Consider the following 16,743-nt stretch of genomic DNA (forward strand, 5'->3'; position numbering starts at 1 on the left):
CTGCCCGGCTCCACAAATGTGGAATTTGTATCTCATGCTGTTCCGGGCATCAGGAGATAAAAATTCCACATCCCTAAAGGGATCGATTCAAAAATATTTTGAATCGATTTAGTACCGCCAAATGAAAAATCGCGATAATCGCGCAAATCGATTTTTTTCTAACATCCCTACCCTCCAGCACTTCCGGAGCAGTAAGAGGTGGGTGCCGCCTGCTATATTGCGGGGGTCCCCAGTGGTGGGACCCCCGCAATCAGACATCTTATCCCCTATCCTTTGGATAGGGGATAAGATGTGTAGGGGTGGAGTACCCCTTTAACTTAATATCTGGTTGCACAACCTTTAGAAAAAAATAACTGAAATCAGTGGCTTCCTATAACCATCAATAAGCTTCTTACACCTCTCAGCCGGAATGTTGGACCACTCTTGCTTTGCAAACTGCTCCAGGTCTCTCTTATTGGAAGGGCGCCTTTTCCTAACAGCAATTTTAACATCTCCCCACAGGTGTTCAATGGGATTTAGATCTAGACTCATTACTGGCCACTTCAGAACTCACCCAGCTTTCTGACACTGGGCTGTACAGTGCGACCCAAAATCCATTAGTAATCCTCAGTTTTCATGATACCTTGCGCACATTCAAGGGCCAGAGGAAGCAAAACAACCCCAAAACATCATTGAACCTCCACCATATTTCACTGTAGGCACTGTGTTTGTGGGCCTCATTCCATTTTCAGTAAACAGTAGAATGATGTGCTTTACCAAAAAGCTCTATCTTGGTCTCATCTGTCCACAAGACGTTTTCCCAGAAGGATTTTGGCTTACTCAAGTTCATTTTGGCAAAATGAGGTCTTGCTTTTTTATGTCTCTGTGTCAGCGGTGGGTCCTCCTGGGTCTCCTGCCATAGTGTTTCATTTTGTTTAAATATAGACGGATAGTACACACTGACACTGATGCTCCCTGAGCCTGCAGAGCAGCTGGAATATCTTTGGAACTTGTTTGGGGCTGCTTATCCACCACCCAGACTATCCTGCGTTGACACCTTTCATGAATTTTCTCTTCCGTCCATGCCCAGGGAGATTAGCTACAGTGCCATGGGTTGCAAACTCCTTGATAATGTTGTGCACTGTGGACAAAGGCAAATCTAGATCTCTGGAAATGGACTTGTAACCTTGAGATTGTTGATATTTTTCCACAATTTTGATTCTGAAGTCCTCAGACAATTCACTTCTCTTTCTGTTGTCCATACTTCGTCTTGCAAACACAGACACACAAATGCAAAGAATAAGTGAACTTCTCTCCTTTTTATCTGCTTTCGGTTGTGAAATTTTTTTTATATTGCCCACATCTGTTACTTGCCCCAGGTGAGTTTAAAGGAGCATCAAATGCTTGAAACAATCTTATTTTTCCACAATTTTAAGTTTAGTGTGACATTATGTCCAATTTGCTTTTTTTCCTCCCTTTTTTGGTATGGTTCCAATACACACAAAGGGAATAAACATGTGTATAGCAAAACGTGTTACTGCAATCTTCTTCTGTGAGAAATACTTCATTTTCTTGAAAAATTTCAGGGGTGCCAACATTTACGGCAATGACTGTATATACAAAGTAAGCCTACCAGTGAGTACAGCTCTGGAGTATAATACACAGGATGTAAATCAGGATCAGTACAGGATAAGTAATGTAATGTATGTACACAGTGACCTCACCAGCAGAATAGTAGATACAGCTCTGGAGTATAATCTATCTATATAAAACTCAATGGGGGAGATTTATCAAAACCTGTGCAAAAGGAAAAGTTGACCAGTTGCCCATAGCAACCAATCATATCGCTTCTTTCATTTTGCAGAGGACTTGTTAAAAATGAAAGAAGCGATCTGATTGGTTGCTACGGGCAACGTTTCCTCTGGACAGGTTTTGATAAATCTCCCCCAATGTGTGTGTATGTATGTGTGTATGTTCCAGCATCACATCCAAATGGCTAAAGATATTAACATGAAACTTGGCACACATGTTACTTATATGTCACCAACAAACATAGGATAGGTGATTTAACCCTTACTCGCCCCCATTTGCCAGGGTTGGGGTTTTTGTTTAAAGTCCCATACAAGTCTATGGGAAATATATGTTCCCACATAACTTCCAAAAGACTGCAGATATTTCGATAATACTTGGTCACATGTTACTTATATGTTCACTTAAAATATAGGATAGTTAATTTAACCCTTAACTACCCCCATTTGTGAGGTCTGGGTTTTCGTTTAAAGTCCCATGCAAATCAATGGGAAATGTATGTTCCCACATAACTTCCGTACGGCTGGAGATATTTCAATACCTGGTACACATATTATAGGAGGTCGGGCTAGGACAACAATATATGAGGTCAAAAGCTTCCTCTGTTGATTTATTCTCCACAACAAGGATTAGGAAGGAAAACCTGGGCAACGCCAGGTACTCAGCTAGTATGTATATAAAACTCAACGTGTGTGTGTGTGTGTATATATGTGTGTGTATGTATGTGTGTATGTTCCAGCATCACGTCCAAGCGGCTAAAGATATTAACATGAAACTTGGCACACGTTACTTATATGTCAACAACCAACATAGGATAGGGGATTTAACCCTTACCCACCCCCATTTGCCAGGGTCAGGGTTTTTAGTCCCATACAAGTCTATGGGAAATTTATGTTACTACATAATTTCCAAACAGCTGGTGATATTTCGATAATACTTGGTCACATGTTACTTATATGTCAAATAAAAATATATAAAATAGTTAAGTAAAGCTCTAACCTGCCCCCATATGTGAAGGATGGGTTTTTTGTTTCAAGTCCCATGCTAGTATATAGGACTTCTGGTGCCTTACTCCACAAGTTCCACTCTGCCTCTCATGGTAAGCCACACCCCATCTCACAAAGACACGACCACCTTTTAAGCCACACCCCTTTTATTTTTAGCTTACAATATCTTTACCACAACGCAGCCCCACCTGAGGACGGGATATGAGGATTAGAAATGGGGTTGGGACATGGGAAGAAAATATGAGGACAGGATATGAGGTCAGAATATGAAGAGGCAGTTTGGGGTCGGGATATATGAGGTCAGGATTTAAGGATGGGATATGAGGACAAAAGCTTCCTCCTTTTTTGCTTTTCCCCCACAAGGATAAAGTAGGAAAACCCAGGCAGTGCCGGGTACTCAGTTAGTACAGGATATAATTCAGGATAAGTAATGTAATGTATGGACACAGTGGGGGAGATTTATTAAAACCTGTGCAGAGGAATAGTTGCCCAGTTTCCCATAGTAACCAATCAGGTCACTTCTTTCATTTTGCAGAGACCTTGTTAAAAATGAAAAATGGGAGCTGATTAGTTGATATGGACAACTTTTTCCCCTGACAGGTTTTGATAAATCTCCCTCAGCGAGTACAGCTCTGGAGTATAATACAGGATGTAACTCAGGATCAGTACAGGATAGGTGATGTTTGTACATAGTGGAGGACCTTCATCAAAACCTGTGCAGAGGAAAAGTTGACCAGTTACCCATAGCAACCAATCAGAATTCTTTTAATTTTAATAAGGCCTCTAAAAGAAGAAACCTCTGATTGGTTGCTATGGGAAACTGGTCAACTTATACTCTGCACAGGCTTTCTTTAAATCTCCCCCCAGTGACCCCACCGGCAGAATAGTGAGTAGTGCTCTGGACTGAGATCCCGAGTTAGGCTGGGTTCACACTACGTTTTCTCCCATACGGCAGCGCATACGGCAGAGGGGAGCTAAAACCTTGCGCTCCCGTATGCCTTCGTATGCGCTCCCGTGTGTCATTCATTTCAATGAGCCGGCCGGAGTGAAACGTTCGGTCGGCTCATTTTTGCGCCGTATGCGCTTTTCCCCCGGACCTAAAACTGTGGTCAACCACGGTTTGAGATCCGGTCGTAAAAGCGCATACGGCGCAAAAATGAGCCGACCGAACGTTTCACTCCGGCCGGCTCATTGAAATGAATGACACACGGGAGCGCATACGAAGGCATACGGGAGCGCAAGGTTTTAGCTCCCCTCTGCCGTATGCGCTCCCGTATGGGAGAAAACGTAGTGTGAACCCACCCTTACACCTCAGGGTAAAAGCCAACTGTTAAAGCCAAGAGCCTTCCTTGGGCATGGCCACACGGCTTTTTAAGTGGCAGCAGTGGCTCTAAAAGCAGTGACAAAGTGCAGTGGTCCATGGCTCCTGGGTGTTCATAGAAGACTGATGGCCCGGCCCACCTGGAATTTGCCTGGTGTGCCCGATGGCCATTCCGGCTCTGTTTCTATCTGCTTAAGTTGTAACTAAAATATTAGGGGGGAAAAAAATCAGTTCTAATATCTTCTCTTCCTATAAAGAGCAGGCTCATATGTGAAAGGTTCAATGTATCCCCGCATTATACAGCAGAAATCAGACATTGTCATATAACCAGATATTTTAAACCCGCACAGCGTTGTTTAACAATATACTTTAGTTCTCATTGATATTAAAGTCAAAACACGGATTTCCATCCATAAAAGTACTTACTGCTTTTTCCAAAAGGTTAAGCGTAGGCAAGTGCAAGGCTCTGGTGTGAGACGTCTTCCAATCCACCGCCATTACGTTGCCATAGTTGTCCGTTAAAGCATTCCAAATTCTACAATAAAAAGAAAATACTGTATGTACTACACAAAATGCCGAAGAACCATCACAGTCCAGACTCTGCAGCGCAGTGTCATTTATATGCATTTTTTTAACATTTCATTTTTGGGTCAAACCCACTGTAATTCCAGGGCTGACAATATGGAGCTTTTGTTCCCGTGCAGATGACAGAAGCACTTCTTGTTTCACCAGTTTACATTCCACCCTAAGTACTGGCACAAGATGTCCACACACACAATGCATGTCATCCACAATTATTTATATACAGATGTTCCCCCATTTTCAGGTACCGTACATGTTGTCCCCATCAAAAAGGCAAGTGGAGATTATGAGCCGTGTCATAACCGTAGTCCATGAGCTCAATGGCAGCCCAGGTCTCTTCTTGCTCCTTCCTTCCAATAGTGTTCAATGTAACAAGGTAACAGAGCCCGGCATTTAGTTTACAGTGGTCCCTCAAGTTACAATATTAATCGGTTCTGGGACGGCCATTGTATGTTGAAACCATTGTATGTTGAGACCAGAACTCTATGGAAACCTGGTAATTGGTTCTAAAGGCACCAAAATGTCATCCAAAAATAGGAAAAAGTCAGGATTTAAGAAAAATAAGTAGATAACTAATATAAAGATAAAGCAAATCCTTACATATAAAAGTAAGAAAGATCTGCTGGGAGCTGTAAATCACTGTCTATGTCAGTGTTTCCCAAGCAGGGAGCCTCCAGCTGTTGCAAAACTACAACTCCCAGCATGCCCGGACAGCCAAAGGCTGTCCGGGCATGCTGGGAGTTGTAGTTTTGCAACAGCTGGGGGCACCCTGCTTGGGAAGCACTGGTCTATGTAGAGGACAGGAGCTTCTTCGGGGTCCTGTACATGCAATGTCCTAAAAAAGTAACATGGAGCCACCCTCACCTGGGGGGAGATTTATCAAAACCTGTGCAGAGGAAAATTTGCCCTGTTGCCCATAGCAACCAATCAGCTCGCTTCTTTCATTTTTAACAAGACCTCTGCAAAATGAAAGAAGCGATCTGATTGGTTGCTATGGGCAACTGGGCAAGTTTTCCTCTGCACAGGTTTTGATAAATCTCCCCCCTGGTGTCCAAAGAGTAGCACAGAACATGTAATACCCCCCTGTACTGTAGGGGGCGCTACCAGACACCATTCAGTGCATATGCTTCAGTAATACAGGAGTTTTACCAGCGAATACCCATTCTGATTCACAGATCTGGATTGTCCGTACATTGTATGTTGAGTCTGGTTTCAACTTACAATGGTCCAGAAAAGACCATTGTATGTTGAAACTATTGTATGTTGAGGCCATTGTAAGTTGAGGGATCACTGTACTAAGTAATACAGAATATCAAGTTCAGCCCTAAAAGAACCAGAGACCAAAAAGTAAAAAAACACTGCAGATACTTATTAGCAATACCCGATAAAAACAGGTCCATCTCGGCATCCGGGTAATTTATACTACATTTTAATCTGGTTCACCAGCATTATAACCCTGTGTATTGGGTTTAGCGGGGGTAAATTGGTTGGCAGTTTCCCTTTAAGGACATTTGTATCACTATACATAGGTTTGACTGGTTGGGGTTCAATTAATGGGACCCCAGTAATGCTAAGAACAGGAATAGTTGGCACCATATGTGCCGTTAACAATCTATATGTAATTGCTGCTTGATATGTTAGAGCTGAGGTCTCCAAACTAAGGACCTCCAGCTGTTGCAAAACTACAACTGCCAGAATGCCCAGAGAGTCAACGGCTGTCTGGGCATGCTGGGAGTTGTAGTTTTGCAGCATCTGGAGGTCCGCAGTTTGGAGAACACTGCTGTTGGAAAAAGAGGGCTGATAAAGTGGAATGGTTTTAATAGACAGTCCAGGATTGTGTCCTGTGTGTTATTTTTCTGACCATGCATTTTCCGCTGACATAATAACATTGGCTGTCATTCCCGGGCCTACACTGCTTCCCATCGCCTGTAAAAGATCTACAAACCCAAAGTGCTATACAGAGTAATCCTGAACATGCTAGCCTGTTCCTATGGCTCTCCTTGATTTGGCAAGCTGTTTATGAACCAGGAAGATCAGGATGTACATTACCATATGTCCTACTCAGAATAGAATGCACTGAATTGAGTTTAAGGGTACGTTAACACAGGGGGGCAAGAGTGTGTTTCCTTCTGAGGGTTTGGGCAGATGCAGGTGTTCTGTGGCAGTTTTTCCGTAGCTGACAATCTGCGACAGACCCCATTGAGGTCAAAGTAATCTGCCACAGGACACCCGCAGTGGCTCAAACCTGCAGCAGGACACCCGCCTGCATAAATGTAAGCCTTGGGGGTAGGTTTACACATACAAAATCTGCTGCTGTACACGGTGTTCAACAAACTTGTATTGATTCAAAATCATGAAATCTGTTGCAGAAAATCTGCAGCAAATCCTGCACATGTAAAACATACCCTAAGGCAGTGTTTCCCAACCAGGGTGCCTCCAGATGTTGCAAAACTACAACTCCCAGCATGCCTGGACAGCCTTCGACTGTCCAGGCATGCTGGGAGTCGTAGTTTTGCAACATCTGGAGGCACCCTGGTTGGAAAACACTGCCCTAAGGGCTTGTTCGCATAAGTGAAGTTTATTGCGAGATCGCAGTGAGTTTCCTGCTGTGAGTTTGAATGGGGTCGGGCGCTCTGTGACAGCGGCATTTTCACTACAGAAAGTCCAACGCAGACCCTATTGACTTCAATGGGGTCTGCGGTGGATTCTTTGCTGCTGAAAATCTGCAGCGGAGAGCCAGCCCCCATTCAAGATCGCAGCAAGAAGCACGTTGCAATCTCATGAAATTCGCTTGTGTGAATGAGCCCCAAGGGTCAGTTTACAAGTCCTGATTTTTGCTACAGCAGATTTTGCAGCCCATTGACTTAAACGGGTGGAAAATTTTAAAGGCAGCAAATTTTCAGCAAAAAAATTAGGATGTAAATATGAAGATGAAATGCTGCTTATGGAAATGTGGGGCTAGAATAACAGGACGCTAAAGACTATTCACACTGATGTAAGCACAAATTCTGTGTTGCAGATGTATTTGGTTCGTACAGAATATATTTCCTGCCTGACTAACCATCAGCATAATAAAGCTATTGTGATAAACCTTCAGTGTTACAGTGATGAGCGGAACCGGTATCAGTGTAAAATCCTTGTGGATCTCAGCAGAAGCGGAGCTGGGGGCCGCACTGTGGCCGGGGTATCATTACAGTAAACTATTTGCTGAAGTCTGCACTGCAGGGAGAGAATGACATCACAACCAGCCAACACTCCTGACAAATGAGCCGCCGCAGCCAGGATGCAGCAAACAGTGCCTGGGAGGACAGTGAGGGGTTAACAGACTCCAGGTTTAATAACCGGATGGCCCATTTTACTTTCCACCAAGGGGGCCGCCTGGTTCACAGACATTCAGAGTCTGCAGAATCTTAATGAGGATCCTTTCTCTGCTAAGGGTTGGCGTCTCCTTGCAGGGTGGTGCTGCCCTTTGAGCCCTCCACATGTCAGCACTCCTCCACCTCACAAGCAGGGCTCCTTTATCTCACAAGCGGCCATCTTTCAGAAAAGTGATCAATCACCTAAGGTTTTCCAGGCTCCTAGTAATCGGCTATGTACACAGTAACGTATGGAGTGAGCCTAGAAACTTCACAGGTTGTGCAATTTGACTAGTAATGTTTTCTACTTGTGGCTTTCCTCCAAATAAAAAGAAAAATAATAATATTAAAAGTGTTCCTGTCATTAGCAAAAGCCTTTTTATGTAATGTAGAAAATAACATTATCCAGTCATGGCCATAAATGTTGGCCCCCCCTGAAATTTCTCAAGAAAATGAAGTATTTCTCACAGAGAAGGATTGCAGTAACATGTTTTGCTATACACATGTTTATTCCCTTTGTGTGTATTGGAACTAAACCAAAAAAAGGAGGGAAAAAAAATGGCCTGGACAAAAGTATTGGCACCCTTTCTAAATGGTGGAAAAATAAGATTGTTTCAAGCATGTGATGCTCCTTTAAACTCACCTGGGGCAAGTAACAGGTGTGGGCAATATAAAAATCACACCTGACAGCAGATAAAAAGGAGAGAAGTTCCCTTAGTCTTTGCATTGTGTGTCTGTGTGTGCCACACCAAGCATGGGAAACAGAAAGAGGAGAAGAGAACTGTCTGAGGACTTGAGAACCAAAATTGTGGAAAAATATCAACAATCTCAAGGTTACAAGTCCATCTCCAGAGATTTAGATTTGCTTTGTCCACAGTGTGTATGTAACATCATCAAGAAGTTTGCAACCCATGGCATTGTAGCTAATCTCCCTGGGTGTGGACGGAAGAGAAAAATTGATGAAAGGTGTCAACACAGGATAGTCCGGATGATGGATAAGCAGCCCCAAACAAGTTCCAAAGATATTCAAGCTGTCCTGCAGGCTCAGGGAGCATCAGTGTCAGCGTGTACTATCCATCAAGATTTAAAATGAAATGAAACGCTATGGCAGGAGACCCAGGAGGACCTCACTGCTGACACAGACGTACAAAAAGCAAGTCTACATTTTGCCAAAATGAACTTGAGTAAGCCAAAATCCTTCTGGAAAAACGTCTTGTGGATAGATGAGACCAAGATAGAGCTTTTTGGTAAAGCTCATCATTCTACTGTTTACCAAAAACAGAATGATGCTACAAAAGAAAAGAACACAGTACCTACAGTGACATATGGTGAAGGTTCAATGATGTTTTGGGGTTGTTTTGCTGCCTCTGGCACTGGTTGCCTTGAATGTGTACAAGGTATCATGAAATCTGAGGATTACCAACGGATTTTGGGTCGCACTGTACAGCCCAGTGTCAGAAAGCTGGGTTTGCATCCGAGATCTCGGGTCTTCCAGCTGGACAATGACCCCAAAGATACGTCAAAAAGCACCCAAAAATGGATGGCAACAAAGCTCTGGAGAGTTCTGAAGTGGCAGCAATGAGTCCAGATCTAAATCCCATTGAACACCTGTGGAGAGATCTTAAAATTGCTGTTGGGAAAAGGCGCCTTCCAATAAGAGAGACCTGGAGCAGTTTGCAAAGGAAGAGTGGTCCAACATTCCGGCTGAGAGGTGTAAGAAGCTTATTGATGGTTATAGGAAGAGAATGATTTCAGTTATTTTTTCCAAATGGTGTGCAACCAAATATTAAGTTAAGGGTGGCAATTATTTTGTCCAGACCATTTTTGGAGTTTGGTGACATTATGTCCAATTAGCTTTTTTCCCTCCCTTTTTTGGTTTAGTTCTAATACACACAAAAGGGAATAAACATGTGTTACTGCAATCCTTTTCTGTGGGAAATACTTCATTTTCTAGAAAAAATAAATAAAATCAGGGGTGCCAACATTTACGGCCATGACTTAGTTTTTTAGTAATATAAATTGGACAAGCGGGGCCCTGTGCAGGTGAGGACAAGCGGGGCCCTGTGCAGGTGAGGACAAGCGGGGCCCTGTGCAGGTGAGGACAAGCGGGGCCCTGTGCAGGTGAGGACAAGCGGGGCCCTGTGCAGGTGAGGACAAGCGGGGCCCTGTGCAGGTGAGGACAAGCGGGGCCCTGTGCAGGCGAGGACAAGCGGGGCCCTGTGCAGGTGAGGACAAGCGGGGCCCTGTGCAGGTGAGGACAAGCGGGGCCCTGTGCAGGTGAGGACAAGCGGGGCCCTGTGCAGGTGAGGACAAGCGGGGCCCTGTGCAGGTGAGGACAAGCGGGGCCCTGTGCAGGTGAGGACAAGCGGGGCCCTGTGCAGGTGAGGACAAGCGGGGCCCTGTGCAGGTGAGGACAAGCGGGGCCCTGTGCACCGAGGACAAGCGGGGCCCTGTGCACCGAGGACAAGCGGGGCCCTGTGCACCGAGGCTCTGTGACATCATACAGCAAGTTCTGAGGTGATTTTGTATTTGTGCAAAATGTATCTGCATTGTTTTGATAAATTTGGCGCACATAAGCCAAAAACACAGCAAACTAAAAAGGCTGTGAAGTGCCTGCACACAGACACATATTGATAGATCTCCGCCAACCTGTTTCCTGGCAACTCCCAGCAATGTAAAACTTTGACCCCCAGTAACATGAACGTCAAATTTTATTTGGCTTCAGTAAACTATGGCAAAGCATGTAAGGAGGAAACTCCATTTCCTCACAGCTTCCAACAGTTTAACATTCTGCTGGTTCATCTGTTCCCAGAGACACAATCAGGTCATGTTCAGACATGGAGGGGGTTGTTGTTGCAGATTTTCAGTGCATACTTAAAACTGCCCCGGAAACAGAGAATTACACAGACACAGGGTTTCCATCCACACAGACCAGAGCATGCTGGGAAGGTTCCTATCTGCAGTGTGCCCTTTCTCATGCTGCAGATTTTAAAGGGGTATTCTAGTTTAAAAAAATATATATATATATATTAACTGGCTCCAGAAAGTTAAACAGATTTGTAAATTACTTCTATTAAAAAATCTTAATCCTACCAGTTCATATCAGCTGCTTGAGTTGAGTTGTTCATTTCTGTCTGACAACAGTGCTCTCTACTGACACCTGTCTGTCTGTCTCAGGAACGGTCCAGAGCAGGATAGGTTTGCTTTGGGGATTTGCTCCTAGTCTGGACAGAGACAGAGGTGTCAGCAGAGAGCACTGTTGTCAGACAGAAATGAACGACTAAACTTCAGCAGCTGATAAGTACTGGTAGGATTAAGATTTACTAATAGAAGTAATTTACAAATCTATTACAATGTGGGTTTGGAGAGGCTCTTGTCAATCAAATAACCATACAACCTGGGCTACCCAATTATATCACCTATACCTAAGGTGATGAAATAGTTAAATGTAAATAGAAAGTAAATTGGGGCTCAAGGTCTTGAACAAATGGCCATAGGATATAGTTTGATATATAAACAACTATTAATTAATATATATAAAAATCTAGTGGAGATAGGTGTACCACAGGGCCCTTGTGATGACACCACTCTAACAAGTATAACAATAATATGATATAGCAAATAATAAAATATTAAAAAATTAAAAATTGTGACCACTATAGGAAGGCAGATAAATTCATCTAATGGATGCGCTCGTTTTTCCTTTCCGATTGGCGCAAACTGTACAAATAGCAACTCAATGGTTGTAACCAGTAGCAACCTTATGTGAGACTGTCAGGCGGCAGTAGTAAATCTTAATAAGTTCCTTCAGTCCTTAATCAACGATAGATATAGAAAAGGATATAGAAAATGCTGGCCAGCATAGATATTTTGGTTTAACATATACTTTGAGTTCAAGTCTCTCACGCAGTCAATTTGTAACAAGTTGTACAGATTTATACTGCTGCAGCAACTAAAGTCTATGATGTTTGTCAACTATGCAACAGATACTGGCAGTTATGACAGGTAATTTTGTATCTCACCACTCCCGGGTATGTTCGGTTGCGATCACCTCTGCGATCCCTTCTAAGATGCAGTCCCCGCAGTAAGTTATATACGTATCAGTGGCGGTGGATGCCGGGTTGCGGACCTGCAGCGCCTGCAAGTGGCATCAAAACAGCTGTCCTGCAGCTCCTACGTCTGGATAGTAGAAGGTGGCGGTGGTCGCCAGATGGTGAATCCGCAGCGCTGCCGCCAGCAGGTAAGTGGCAAAGCTGGTAGCGTCCTCGTGGCAGCGAAGCGCGCGTAGAGATAGTAGGTTGATTGACAGATATCTCCGCTACTGTCTGGTTGCTTAGAAATGGAATATAACTATATGAATTCCATATGAAAATGGTCTCAGTGGTCCCAGGGGACGCTGGACGCGTTTCAGGACTGTCTCAGTCCTTTCATCAGCAGCTATGTATATCCAAAATATCTATGCTGGCCAGCTTTTTCTATATCCTTTTCTATATCTATCGTTGATTAAGGACTGAAGGAACTTATTAAGATTTACTACTGCCGGCTGACAGTCTCACATAAGGTTGCTACTGGTTACAACCATTGAGTTGCTATTTGTACAGTTTGCGCCAATCGGAAAGGAAAAAAACGAGCGCATCAATTAGATGAATTTATCTGCCTTCCTATAGTGGTCACAATTTTTTATTTTTTAATATTTTATTATTTGCTATATCATATTATTGTTATACTTGTTAGAGTGGTGTCATCACAAGGGCCCTGTGGTACACCTATCTCCACTAGATTTTTATATATATATTAATAAATAGTTGTTTATATATCAAACTATATCCTATGGCCATTTGTTCAAGACCTTGAGCCCCAATTTACTTTCTATTTAATTTACAAATCTGTTTAACTTTCTTGAGCCAGATGATATGAACATGGTTTGTAGGTATTACACATGCATTTAACTGCAGAATATACCGTATTTTTCACCATATAAGACGCACTTTTTCTTCCCCGAAACTGGGGGGGAAAAGTTGGTGCGTCTTATACGGCGAATACACACACATCGCGGCGGTCCCTGCGGCCATCAACGGCCGGGACCCGCAGCTAATACAGGACATCACCGATCGCGGTGATGCCCTGTATTAACCCTTCAGACCCGGCGATCAAAGCTGACCGCCGCGTCTGACCTTACCTGCCTCCTCAGAATCTGCCCCGTGCCGGGATCCCCTGCATGGCCAGCGCTCTCCTTCGACGTCATCACGTCGTCGCGCACGCCGTCCCGTCATCCAATAGGAGCGGCGTGCGTAGCGACGTGATGACGGCGACGGAGAGCGTGGATCCCATGGAAGAAGACGTCCGGAGTGTCGGGGACACCACGGTGACGTGGCGACAGCGATGAAGCAACATCCAGGGCAGCGGTGACGGGTCCGGAGCGGCAGGGAAACTTGAGTATTACCTACTATACCAGTGGTCTTCAACCTGCGGACCTCCAGATGTTGCAAAACTACAAATCCCAGCATGCCCGGACAGCCAACGGCTGTCCGGGCATGCTGGGAGTTGTAGTTTTGCAAGATCTGGAGGTCCGCAGGTTGAAGATCACTGTTGGCTTCAGAATTTTTTTTCTCTAGATTTTGCACTTTTAAAATTGGGTGCGTCTTATATGCCGGTGCGTCCTATAGGGCGAAAAATACGGTATATGTAATGTGCTTCAAAATACACAAAATAAAAAAAACACACCACACTATCTGGCCTAAGGGAAAAGGAATGCATACCCTTATCCACTGCAGCATTCAAATACATTTTATATTGATTAAACAGCATCAAATCTGCAGCGGATATGCTACATGTGAACGTACATTTATGATCCATGCACAGTATGGAAATTCATTGAGGAATTTTACAACAGAAATAAACATATGAGATAAAAGTTCCAGTGATTCCGCCGGAAAAAAAAAAATATATATATATATAAATAAAAAAAAAAACATTTACCCTGTTCATTCTTTTGTCGGAATCTGAATTCATGACGGACGTTCTGATGCAGAACTTCTGTACTGTGCACCGAGCAGAAGAATCCCATTAAGATCAATGGGGTACAGATGCAAGCTAATTCCACTTGGAATTAACCATGAGTGGAAAATTCCTACTGTGTATGGGCCCTTAGAGAAGCTGATCAGTCACATGAAGGTCTGCCGAGAGCAGATTAACTGCATACAGATTTTAGGAGTATGTTTTATTTCTATTTACTCTAGGGCTCTTAAGTAGTGCGTTTATTCACAGTGCAGTCATATTGAAATACGTGCAGCCCCTGCTAAGTTTTATTTGCCAAATCAGAAGTTTAAAGGGGTACTTTGGTGGAAAAACTTTTTTTTAAATCAACCGGTGCCAGAAAGTTAAACAGATTTGTAAATTACTTCTATTAATATATCTTCATCCTTCCAGTACTTATTAGCTGCTGAATACAACAGAGGAAATTATTTTCTTTTTGGAGCACAGTGCTCTCTGCTGACATTTCTGTCCATTTTAAGAACTGTCCAAGAGTAGGAGAAAATCCCCATAGCAAACATATGCTGCTCTGGACAGTTCCTAAAATGGACAGAGATGTTGGAAGAGAGCACTGTGGTCATGATGTCAGCAGAGAGCTCTGTGTTCCAAAAAGAAAAGAATTTCCTCTGTAGTATACAGCCGCTAATAAGTACTAAAAGGATTAAGATTTTTTAATAGAAGTAATTTACATATCTCTAAAGTTCTAGCACCAGTTGATAAAAAAAAAAATAAAATAAAATGTTTTCCACCGTAGTACCCCCTTAATGGGACAATCTTAATACATCTATGTGTATTTAAGTAGTAGTATAAGTTAAAGGGGGTCTCGGCCCCTAACCATCTTATCCCCTATCCAAAAGGACAGGGGATAAGATGTGATTGCGGGGTTCGGCCGCTGGGACCCCTTGCGATCTCTGCCGCAGCACCCAATTCATTCACTTAGTGAACTCTGTTCAGTGCTGTATGATGAGTGACCACAGCCGTCATGCCCCCTCCATTAAAGCGGTACTCCGCTGGAAAACTTCTCACATTTTTTTTTTTTATATCAACTGGTGACAGAAAGTTGAACACATTTGTAAATTATACAAGTGGAACAGCAGCCAGCGCCTGTTAAAACTTTACATTTATTGGAAACACTTAAAAATCCATATGGATAGCAGTGCAGGAACACTGAGAATTAGAATCCAGGCAAAACTTGGAGAATTACCTCTTAGCCGACATGTTTCAGGCTCAATGGCCTTTAGTCAATGCCATGACTAAAGGCCATTGAGCCTGAAACATGTCGGCTAAGAGGTAATTCTCCAAGTTTTGCCTGGATTCTAATTCTCCGTGTTCCTGCACTGCTATCCGTATGGATTTTTAAGTGTTTCCAATAAATGTAAAGTTTTAACAAGCGCTGGCTGCTGTTCCACTTGTATGGTGTTCTTATTGAGGATTGCCGTGCGCCTTGAGTCCAGGTGAGCTGATAACCAGTCTCTCTTTGTGTTCACATTTGTAAATTACTTCTATTTAAAAATCTTAATCCCTCCAGTACTTATCAGCTGCTGAATAGTACACTGGAAGTTCTTTTATTTTTGAACTTCCTTTATGTCTGACTATAGTGCTCTCTGCTGACACCTCTGTCCATATAAGGAACTGTCCAGAGCAGGAGAGGTTTGCTATGGGGATTTGTTCCTACTATGGACAGTTCCTAAAATGGACAGAGGTGTCAGCAGAGAGCACTGTGGTCAGACAAAGGAACAGAAACAGTTTTCCAGCGGAGTATCCCTTAACGACGCAGGACGTAAATGTACGTCCTGGTGAGCTGGTACTTAACGCACCAGGACGTACATTTACGTCCTATGCATAACCGCGAGCATCGGAGTGATGCTCGGGTTATGCGCAGCAGGTCCCAGCTGCGATAGCAGCCAGGGACCCGCCGGTAATGGCGGACATCCGCAATCGCGCGGATGTCTGCCATTAACCCCTCAGATGCCGTGATCAATACAGATCACGGCATCTGCAGCATTGCGGACACTAAAATGGATGGTCAGATCTGCCACAGCAATCCGATCATCCAGCATGGCAGCCGGAGGTCCCCTCACCTGCCCCCGGTGCCTTCCACGGGTCTTCTGCTCTGGTCTGAGATCGAGCAGACCAGAGCAGAAGATGACCAATAATACTGATCAGTGCTATGTCCTATGCATAGCACTGAACAGTATTAGCAATCGAATGATTGCTATAAATAGTCCCCTATGGGGACTATTAAAGTGTAAAAATAAAAAGTAAAAAAAAGTTAAAGTAAAAGAATTTGAAAAACCCCTCCACCAAAAAGTAAAAAAAATATTTTATATACTGTACATATTTGGTATTGCCGCGTGTGTAAATATCCCAACTATTAAAATAAAATGTTAATGATACCGTACGGTGAACGGCGTGAAGGTAAAAAAATAAAAGTCCAAAATAGCTGCTTTTTTTTTTATAACATTTTATAACCAAAAAATTTATAAAAAATGCATCGAGTTTTATATAAGCAAATATGGTATCAATAGAAAGTACAGATCACTGCGTAAAAAATGAGCCCAGAAATAGAAAAGTATGTAATCATGGGTATCATTTTAATTGTATTGACTCAAAGAATAAAGAACACGTCATGTTTACCGTAAATTGTACGGTGTGA

At 43.3% G+C, this 16,743-nt stretch overlaps 1 protein-coding gene across 5 annotated transcripts in view; it reads right to left on the reverse strand.

Moving 5' to 3' along the window:
* The window catches only part of FEZ2 (fasciculation and elongation protein zeta 2), a 91,449-nt gene that overhangs the window by 53,208 nt on the left and 21,498 nt on the right, over nucleotides 1–16,743 (reverse strand). For all 5 annotated transcript variants that reach the window (XR_008891500.1, XR_008891499.1, XM_056567500.1 and 2 more), the window contains exon 2: nucleotides 4,543–4,651. Coding sequence is in view for 3 of the 5 variants with exons in the window: in XM_056567500.1 (XP_056423475.1) it covers nucleotides 4,543–4,651 (109 nt within the window). In the remaining 2 variants the exon portion in view is untranslated. The remainder of the gene's footprint in view (nucleotides 1–4,542; nucleotides 4,652–16,743) is intronic.

The sequence above is a fragment of the Hyla sarda genome, chromosome 3 (genome assembly GCF_029499605.1).
Source record: "Hyla sarda isolate aHylSar1 chromosome 3, aHylSar1.hap1, whole genome shotgun sequence".
Taxonomy (NCBI): domain Eukaryota; kingdom Metazoa; phylum Chordata; class Amphibia; order Anura; family Hylidae; genus Hyla; species Hyla sarda.